This window comes from Lipotes vexillifer, unplaced genomic scaffold (genome assembly GCF_000442215.2).
Source record: "Lipotes vexillifer unplaced genomic scaffold, Lipotes_vexillifer_v1.1 scaffold753, whole genome shotgun sequence".
NCBI lineage: Eukaryota > Metazoa > Chordata > Mammalia > Artiodactyla > Lipotidae > Lipotes > Lipotes vexillifer.
Window position 1 is genome coordinate 965,821 of NW_006783618.1, and position 10,060 is coordinate 975,880.

The 10,060-nt window shown below is 59.1% G+C and overlaps 1 protein-coding gene across 3 annotated transcripts in view; it reads right to left on the minus strand.

Moving 5' to 3' along the window:
• Positions 1–9,645, minus strand: part of PHLDB1 (pleckstrin homology like domain family B member 1) — a 46,665-nt gene extending 37,020 nt beyond the window's left edge. For 2 of the 3 annotated variants that reach the window (XM_007456306.1, XM_007456305.1), the window contains exons 1-3: positions 4,091–4,165; positions 3,314–3,437; positions 2,170–2,340 (exon numbers count right to left, since the gene is read on the minus strand). In XM_007456306.1, the coding sequence (XP_007456368.1) occupies positions 2,170–2,340; positions 3,314–3,437; positions 4,091–4,150 (355 nt within the window). In that variant the 5' untranslated portion in view covers positions 4,151–4,165. Of the gene's footprint in view, positions 1–2,169; positions 2,341–3,313; positions 3,438–4,090; positions 4,172–5,350; positions 5,452–9,403 lie in introns of those variants that run through there. The other variant, XM_007456304.1, reaches the window with a different exon arrangement.
• Between the last annotated feature and the right edge of the window lie 415 nt (positions 9,646–10,060).

Genomic DNA, 10,060 nt, shown 5'->3' on the forward strand with positions numbered 1-10,060 from the left:
CAGGCGTATTCCTGCGGGAAGAGCCTGTCACTGCCACCCTGCTCGTGATGACGTGTGTGCCTCTCATTGCCTATGGCTGGGCCCAGTGCCCAGAATGATGCATCCAAAGCCCAGCCCAGCCAGAGAGGGCTCCTTGTTATTTCTAAGGTAGCCCTCTGTTTTTCAAAGAGGGGGAATCCCCCCTACAAGGCTGGATCGGGGAAACAAGACAGGGAAAATGATCCTCTTGCATATATGCCCACAGATAGGCATGTGGCCAGTGAGTTCTCATATCCTCACCGGCCCACACACGGACACTTCGTTACCGTCAGCCCTGAGTTCACCCCTGCCCCCAACTTGAACACTCTGATCCATAAACACAAGGAAAGACACAAACACAAAGATACACAAGCCCAGAGACACAAACACATCCGGAGATACATAAACACAGTCCAGTTACACAGACACATAGAGATAGCACATGCACCCCCGAGCCACCCAGTTTCCAGGGAAACGCACTCCCAAGAATGTCCGGAGTGGGGCCAGGCAGGGCTGGGCTTGGTGCCTTGCTCCAGAGATGAGACAAGGAAACCCTCAGCTCCTGGAGCCCAGGGGAGGGGTAGTGCTGGGGAGAAGAACACCCGTTCCTTTGTGCCTCTGCCTACCCCTCCCCAGGCTGCCAAGCTTCTGAGACAGGCGAGCCTAGACAAGGCAGCTATGGGGGTGGAAGGGAACGAAAGGGAAGGGGGTTTAGGGTCAGGAGAGAGTGGGAGGGTACATAGTTGGCAGGGTGGGCTTTTGGCTGGGCAAGAGTTGGGGGTCACTTGGGCCACAGGAAATGCCTAAGAATGCCATCTTGGCCCAGGCCCTCCCTCTTCTCAGGGAGCTAAATGCTGCCCTGGGAAGACGAGGCAAGAGAGGCCTACAGAGCATCGGTTCCTCCACCCTGCTCACAAGGCACAGGGGAAGAAAATTCTTGCTCATGAACGTGAGGGATTTGGGGCTGGGCTCTTTCTCCAGCCTTTCCTGAACTCTGCCTCTGCCTCTCCTTGCTGTTCTACTCTCTCACTTCCACGTACCCAAATCTTGGGGAAGATGCTGTCTTTGAGATGGAAGAGTACGGTGAGGAGCCAGATGGCATCACAGCCAAAGCCTCAATTTATGGGGGTGCCTCGTCTTATCTGAAGTCAGAGAAGCCCTGGAGGAGATGAGGGCTTGCTTGCTGCTGCTCCTGGCAGACCTGTCTCCCTGGAGTCAGTTGTCCCCCCGACACTCCCAAAGGCAGGAAGGTTGGGTCTCCTGGGTCAGCCCTGAAGGGAGAGCCCCCAAGAGGTGTGAAGAGAAGGAGAGAGGGAAACAGTGGAGTGGGTGGGATTTCCACTGCAAAGGAGCTTCCAGCCAGTAAGAGGTAAGAGTCCCGAGAAAACACTGCCAGGACATGGGTCCTCCTACTTAGAGCCAGGCTTAGTCCAAAGCTCCATCCTCTACCCCCCACCCAAATCCACTTTTGTCATCCCCCTAATATGGTGCGTCACTGTATACATTGATGTCCAGGGCAAACACACCTGGCTTATCAGAGTGCTACCTGGCCAACCCCTTACCTGCCTGGTCACCATAGTAACCGGAGGTCCAGTTTTTAGAGCTCCCTTACACAACGGAATGGCCTGTTGCTTTGGGAAACAGGGTGGTAACCATATTCATGACCCAAAAGCTACTGTCAACAGTGTTTTAACAGGAGTGAGCGTGTCCTCAGATCTTGCCACCAGATTTTGCCCTGGTCCCATCGCCATTGTCCTCAACAGCTCCCCAGCTTCAACAGACTTTCAGAACAACTCCCTCTTGGCATCATGGAGCCATGTGCCACTTTCCCCTCGCTGCTGCTCCAGCTGCTCTCCCCTAAGGACAATGAGCGACCACTGCACCACTCCCCATGCCCTCTGAGAGCAGGAAGCAGGCCCTCTTCTCTCCCCACGGTGGCAGGGTGGGGGTGACCAGAGAAAAGCAGGTTGAAGACAAGTCTGGATGCTGGAGGGGTTTCGAAATGCACCCGATCCAGATGCACTTGAGCACCCCACCCCCAACTTGGCCACTCAGGCGGTTACCATGGCAACCAACACAGCAGGCTTCCCCTGCACCTGTCATGCACAAGCTTTTAAACAGCTCCCTAGGTTTGGGGCTCTCAGAACTTACCCTGCGTGAGTCGGGTGGGCTGCCGGACCAGGAGCCCATCAATACTGCAGGCATTGCCGCAGGGGTAGAGGGTGAGGGTGCCCCGCAGGTTCTCGATGTAGCAGTGCTCTGGAGCCAGGCCTAGACCCTGCAGTGAGATGTCCCTGGCTGCAGAGCCAATCACTGTCCTCCCTGAAGACAGGAGGCAAACTGAGTCAGAGGGGTAGTCCAGGCTGAGCTGGCAGAAAGGGGCAAGGAGGGCCACACTGGTAATCTACTGGCACCTCCCACTCCAGGGAGAATCACGGGCCACCCCTTTGGGGCCCCTGAGCCTGGTTGAGACAGTAAGAGGTAGAAGCTCTTCTCAGACCCAGAGATGAAGGCCCGAAGGGCACAGAGGATCCACAGATAAGAGTAGGGAAGGGGGACTTCTCTGCAGACCTTCCCTTTGTCCCCGCAGTGCTCCCCGCCTAAGACCTTTTTCTCCTTCCCCATTCTCCCCCATCTTTTCCTCAAACTCTCTCTGCCTCCTTCTCTCCCTCCCTTCTGCCACCTGCAACCCTTGCCCTCCCTCACTCCCCTCTCTTCAGTTCAACTCTCCCCGGGCTTCCGCAGGCACAGCCCCTACCCCTGGCAGAGCCCCTGGGACCGGTATTTGGAGAATGTGGGGAATGTAGTATCACCCAGGCAACAAGTGCAACCCCGAGAGTAGAGAGGAAGGGCAGAAGCTGCAAGGTGGAAGGGGCTGTGCCAGGGCCCAGTTAGGGGGTCTGCCCCCACTGCCATCTCTCCATCTCCACCAGCACCTTCTCCCATGCCAGGCATTGCCCGGGAGGGGGCCCCCTTTCTTCTTGGCCACAGTGGTTGCCAAGAGCCATGTGCTCTCCTGTTTCAGTGCTCTCCTCCTGATTTCTAAGCTGATCTTTAAACCCAGTCATGGAGCCAGATTAGTCTGGGCAGGCAGAGACAAGGGAAGCAAACTGGTGGGGTAGGTGTCACGGCCTCCCATTTGGGGGAGGTGAACACTGCCAGCAGGTATCAAGAGGGGCCCAAAAAAAAAAAAAAAAAAAAAAAAAAAAAGAGGGGCCCAGCACATGCCAGGATCCCAGGGCAGGAATATCTATGGGGATGGAGGGGTGGCAGGTCAGATGCCCCCCAGACTCACCTTCCTCCAGCGGCAGAAGAGTGATGGCCGTGCTGAGCCGCCCACTGCCCAGGCTCACCAGATGGGGTTTATCCGTTTGCACTTTCAGCCCTTTGCCTGTTTCGATCAGGTCCAAGGGTCCTTTCTGCAGGGAGTGGAGGTGGGGGATGAGCATCATGAGACTCCTGGCCGGCACCTTTCCACCCTAGTCCCCGTTGTCACACCAGCACTCTCTCCAGCACCTGCCCTCTCCAAGGGGCTCTGAGGGTGTAGTGCAAAATCTTGCACAGAGCAGTATTCCACTAAATTGTAATTAGATCTGAATCTAGGCCACTAACTCGTCCCACTGGATTTATCTCAAGTCTTGGTTTAACTGCCCCTTTTGTCTGTTAGGACAGAAACAGGAGAAAGTAAGGGGAGTGGGGAAGTGCTTGGTAAGAGGAGGGGGTACTGGTAGAGGGGACTGATCAAGACTTGTCCCTGTAGACCTGTCCGTGGCAATCCACTTGGCCATTGTTTGCCCCTGTTAAACTAAATGACAAGAGAGGGCAGGGCCTGGATCAAGGAGAGAGATACAGCTCAGGGTCAATCTGTAAAACACTTCCTGACTTTCAAAGGGTATTTTCTGGGTGAACCAATTAACCTGATTCAGCTAAAGACTTAGCTGTTAATAGGCTTGGGACCTGGGGAAGAGCAGAGGTGGTACCGCTGTCATCCTTGGGCTGGGACCACAGGTAGGTAGTGGAGTCAGCACATCCTCACCAACAGCCCGCTTGCCCCGCCCCCAACCACACTCACCTGCACCACAGCTGGGGTCTTGCACCCAGGGCCCACTTGGTTCCTACTGATAGTGTCCATTGTCCTGGGGCTCCAGAGCTCCTGCGGACACAGCAGAAAACAGGTGAGGTGGGGAGGCCAGGGTAGAAAAGGGCAAGGAGTAGGCTCTGTAGCAAGGTTCTCGGGGAAGGGGCAGGCCCGTGTCCGCGTGCATCTTCAGCTGTGGCGTGGATACCACACCACACCGGTCCTGGCCCTTGCCACACACAGGAAGCCCAAAAAGTCCTACAGGGCCCAACCTGTACTGCTGTACTTTCTTGCCTCTGACACCCAGGACTCAGGCCTTGGCAGCTGAGGACCCTCACACAGCTGGGGCCGTAAGCAGGGTGGGGGAAGTCTACCTTAGCGAGAGAAGCAAGTCCAAGGAAGCCCCTCCAGGGACACTGGTAGACAGGGGGCCCCAGGTGGATGGCAGGGCTGAGCAGGAGCTCCCACAGCCTTTCCCTCTCCTTCTCCTCCCCTTGTCTCTTTTCCCGGGGGTCTCAGAAGGATGTTTTCTTAAAGGAGACAAACGGGAAAAACCCAACTATTCCTGCCATCTCTTTGTCTCAATTCCCGCACCCTCTCTTCCCCAGAAAGCAATCTTACCCCCAAACAGTCAGCAAAAAAATAGAAACCCTCCATGGTGACTAGCACTGGGAATATAGGACTCTGGGGATCTTCACCTGATTTGGTGCTGTAGGAAGCTGAGGTCCTTAGAACCAGAGGTAAAATACTGATAGATTCCAGAGCCAGAACTTGAACTGTTCCTCACTCATCGCTTTCTCCCTGGCTCACAGTTTTGGTACCTGCAAACTCTGAGGAAGGACCTTTGTGTACTAATATGTACCTACATGCCCATCCTTGGCCAACTTGCTAAGGTTCATCTGCTGCTGAACAATGTTTCTGGGGAAGTTGAAAAGAGTGTAGCTGAAGGTAGGGAGGGAGACGTAGGAAGGCAGGGTGCCCCTCCTCTTTCTCTTCCAGCCATCTTCCAAGGGACTTGGAGAAGAAGTGGGGGGAGGAGCCAGCATTCCAAGTAGTGTCTGACCCTGGCAGTGGGGCCCAAAGGCCTTAGCCATAGTTACTAATTTTACCCTCCCAGCTTCCACCCTTCCGGACCTGGACTGCATCGTCTCCGTCACCATTTCCACCCAAGCTGGCGGAAAAGAGGCTGGAACAGGGCCTGGGGCCCGCCCCAAGTCTGCCTGGGAAGAGGGAAGGCAAAGGCCATTAACCTACACCAAAGCTCAAGCTGGCCTGGCATCTCCCCAGGAGATCTGGCCAAGGGGAAGAATTTCCAGGGACAGAGACTGCTGTACTCAGGGAAATCCCTCAGCATTCTCTGAGGGAGGAGAAGCAAGAGAGTGGGTTGGGGATGGAGAGTTCATATAAAAGAGGGGTTAAGAAAAACAAAACGATAAATAATGGTAAAGGAAAGGCATCATCACTTAGTGGAAAGAGCTACAAGAGCCTTAAACTTATTTTATTTTATTTTTTATTTTATTTTTTAGAGGCTTAAATTTTAATCCTGACTTTATTATTTATTAGCTGAGAGATCTTGGACAAGTTACTTAACTTCTCTGAGTGTCAGATCATTCTCTATAAAACTGGAATAATGATTTAAAGAAAAAAGAAAGATGGTTTGGATTACTGCTTGCCTGGGGCTAGGGGTGGAACGGGGAGTGACTATAAATGGGCAGATTTGAGGGGGGGGCGTGATAGAAATGTTCTAAAACTTACTTGTGATGACGGTTGCACAGATCTGTAAATATACTAAAAATCACTGAATGTACATTGAAATTAAGTGAATTTTATGGTATGAACATCATACCTCAATAAAACTATTAGGTTTTGTTTTTTTTTTTTAAAGATGATTGTCTGGAGATTCAGGTATTATATGAAATGACACTCTGTGATGTGCAAAGCACTATAAACATGCCAGTTATCAGTATGAGCTTCATGATCCTGAACAAGTCACTTCACCTATCTGGGCTTCAGTTTCTTCATCTGTCAAGTTGTCATTATCACTCTGTGAGGTAGCAGTGGGTGTGCTCTTTTATTTACACCAAGGATTTCAAGTGCAGATAAAGATTGTAAAGGAATGAGGTTGATGGGGAACAAGAGTGATTGGAGGGGAGGAGAGAAGGGAGTAAGGAGGTGAAAGAAGGAGAGATAAGGAGAGAGGTGTAGGGAGAGAGAGAGAAGATAAGAAAAGATGTAGAGATTGGGAGGCGCGGGGCTGTGGCCCCAGCTCCGAAACCTAATCCAGGTGAAGTGGAAAGGTACACCAGACCAGCGCGTCCCAGCACGCGGGCGGCGCTCTGACCCAGGGGCTGCTTAGCGGCCGGGAGAGCAGCCACGGGGTGGGGGGCGTGGGGGACGGGTCGGGGAGGGGGCGCCCGCTCCTCCCACCCCACCCCCGGCCGGGAGTGCCAAGCGGGCTGCTCCGGGGCGCCTCCCACCGGCCGACCTGCTCCCGTCCCACCGGGCTGCCCACTACCCGGGTCTGTAATTACCCACCCAGCTCGCCCAGCCCGGCCTCCGCGGCCGCTCTGGGAAACCCCGCCCCGCCCGCTGCCAAAAAAAGGCCCCTGCGGTGCGAGTCCAGCTCTCGGGGAGGAGGGACTGGGGGAAGCGCCGCGGTCAGCCTCGGCTCTCAGTAGCCCTCCTGCACCGCGAGCAGAGATGCCCAAGCTCCTCCTCGGGCTCAGGGTGGCAGAGGCCTGGGTGTCTGGAGGGCCCCTTGTGGGGCGACGCCGGGGCTCCGGCAGGTGACCCCGCTCCGGCCCCTCCGGCCTCTCGGCCCAGCGTGAACGCCCGGGCATCCAGTCCACGAGGGATCAGCAGCCCTACCCGGTCCCCAGCTCTCTGCGCCTCGTGGGGCGCCCAGAGTCACCGCTTCGGGGGTCTCGGCACCTTAGCCAGGGCGGTGGGGGCCCAGGGAGCGGCCGGAAAGGTCTGGAACCGACAGGCACTGGAGAAAGTCCAGACTCCAAATTAGGCACCAGAAGAAAGGTCCGAGGCCGGCCCCGGAGCGAAAGCGGTCCCGGCGGGGCCCCCGCAAGGGTGCTTCCGCTCTGGCCTCACCTGTGGCCCCGGCGGCCAGCCCAGGCCTCGCCCCGGGCGTCGCATGGCTGTGGCCCGAGGCCTCCGGGGCAGAGTTGAGATCCTCTCGACCCGCCGCCACCGCCTTCGCCCGCCCGGCGCACATCCGCCCTCGAGGAAGGGCCGCCGGCGCAGGAAGGAGCCGGGAAGGGAAGGAAACTGAGGCTGGGAGCCCAGCGGGCGGGGCTCAGGAGCCGGGCGAGGGCCGGGGAGGGCGTGGGGGAAAGCCAGGGACGGAGGGAACTTCGGGAGAAGGAAAACGAGGGGTCTGCGGAGGGACGGGGCGGGTGGGAAGACGAAGGGATTTGGAGGGAAATAAGAAAGAGGGAGACTGAGGGATGAGGGAGAAGGCGGGCTGGGGAGGGAAGACTGAGGGCAGAGGATGGGGAGGAGGGGAAGGAGGTGGGAAACCGGATAGAGTCCAGGGGACGCAGAGGTGGGGGGGAGACAGGGACGGAAAGGTAGAGGGACTGGGGGACGAAGGAGATGGGGGAGACTGGGGACAGAGGAGTCCTCAAGGAAAGGGGGTGACGGACCGGGGGAGCAGTCGAAGGTACCCAGGGCCGTGGAGGGGGAGACCGGGGTGGTGGTGGAGGCGGGGCCCTGGAGTAAAAGAGGGGGCCGGAGGGCAGGCCGGGGGACCCAGGAGTGGGGAGAGACCGTAGGCGGGCAGCCGGGGTTGGAGGAGGCGGCGGGACAAGGCGAGAGTGTAGTTCGGGGGTGTGATTTTACTTGTGTGCGGGGTGGAGGTGGGGTGCCGGAAAAGGGCAGCTCTCCGAGGCCGGGGGACTGAGTTGGGTTTCCGCACGGAGGGCTCCCTGCTGCCCCTCGCCGCCCTCCCCAGGACCGCCAGGTGGGACAAGGCCGCAGTGTTGGGCCGCTTGCCGGGCCGCCCCGCCCGCCGCTGAAGCCGGACAAGCAGCCTTTCTTTGGCCGGGCGGGGAGAAGGGGCCGCTTGTTTGCCCGGCGGGGGAAAGGGGCGGCCCCCAGACACCGCCGGCTCCCCGAGGGCGGCGGCGGGAGGGGGGCCGTGTGTGCAACATTTGTGTGTGTGGGGGGGGTGCGTGTGTAACAGTCGGCCTGTGTGAGGACTGAGTGCGTGATGGGTGTGTGTGAACGGCGGGGCCGCGTGTGTCGGGGTGCGTGGGCCCGGGGAAGGGCGTGAGCGCTAGGGGCCGCAGGTGTGAATGTGGGTTTCCTGGGAGGGCCGCGGGTGCTTGGCGGGTGTGTGGAGTCCTAGGTGTGCGCTGGGTCCCACACGTGTCACGGCGGAGAGAGACGCAGCTATCCGCGTGGCGTGTGCGGTGGGAAGGGTGCGTGGGTGATGCCGGGTGGGGCGCCGAGTGTGTCTGCGCGTGGGATGCCTGACGTGGTGGGGAGGTTGGCCTTGTGTGTGACCGGTTCGATGAGTCAGCCTCCGGGACGGCTGAGCTAACGGGCCCAGTATGCAGCCCCGCCCCGGCGCCCTGGGTCCCCCGTTGGACCGCTCGGTCTCCCGGCCCAGGCTCCCCTCTTGCCCGCCTCGGCGGAAGCGTCCGCGGGCGCCTCGGCCACCCAGCTGCCCCAGCCCTCCGCCGCCCCCAGGCGCCCGCGCTTCCGTATCCCGGAGGAGCCCGGAGGACCTGGCTCAGCCCCGGCACCAGGGAACTCCGCAAGGGATTCGAATCTGGACCGTGCGGGCGTGGCAAGAGCGGAGCCTCACTGCCCCCAGCTTCCCAGCTCTGGCCTCCCAGACCCCTAAAGACGCGGGGCCTTGGAGAGGGCCGGGGAAGCCTCAGATGTGACACCCATCTCCTGAACACACGCAAGAGTCCCTCCCGGACACCACTGCTTCCAAGCCGGACTCCGCAGCCCTTTCCTGTCCGCCAAGGCGGCCCGGCCCGGGACTGGAGCTGAGATGCCCCGGGGTACACCTCCGCTCCTGGTGCAGGGCTCTCAGTCCTTCTGTCGGCGAGAGAAGGGAGGTGTGGGGAGCAGGCGGACGAGACCCCACGAGTGTCGCCCAGACGTCTGGGTGCCCGAAGGAGGGTCTTGGGACAAGGATCCGCGTTCCCCCCGGGGGGGAGAGCGCAAGGGCCCCCTCTGGCGGCGGCGCGGGCGGCGGCTCAGGAGAGCAGGAGCAAGCAGCTCTCGGGAAAGCAGCGGAGCCCTCTCCGCACAAAGCCTCTCGCGCCCCCACGCACTCACCTGTGGCCCCCCTCCTCCCCTACCGGTTTCTTCCGGGCTCTTCCAGCCAAGAGCTGATCTGAGGGCTCTCTCCAGGTCCCTGGGACTTCCTCTTATCCAGTCCCAGCCGCGCAGCGAGCAGGACCCGCAGGCGTAGTGGGGGAGAGCGTTCTTACCTCGGGGTGAGAGGGGAACACTGGTTCCTTCGCCTGGCTCGGCCGCCGCGGCCCCAGGCTCAGAAGGACACTCTTGCTTTTCCCTGGGAGCCCGCTGAGTAGGAGGAGAGCGAGCGGGTCCCGCCTCCCTACCCCACCCCACCCCCTCTAGTCCCCGCCCCCGTCCCCCGTCCCGTCCGCCTGGCCAGCCAGAGGAGACGCCCTTGTGGGACCGGAGCCCAAGATCCCCCCACCCACCCTTTCCCATAGCAGCACCTCCCCCCCCACCCCCGGCCTGCACAGCGCCCGCTTTGTTCATCTCTCTGCAGCTGGGCTCTCCACTACCACCACCACGTACACACCCCTATCCCCACTCACCCTCCCCTTCGGACTCTCCTAGACCACTCTCCACCCCTAGGCTTTAAGGCTCTTCTGAGAGGGTGTTTTTGACAGTTTTTCTCTAAACAACCCCCCCCCCAACACCTTTTTTTTCCCCCTCACTTTAGATGCCTGAATCCTCCAT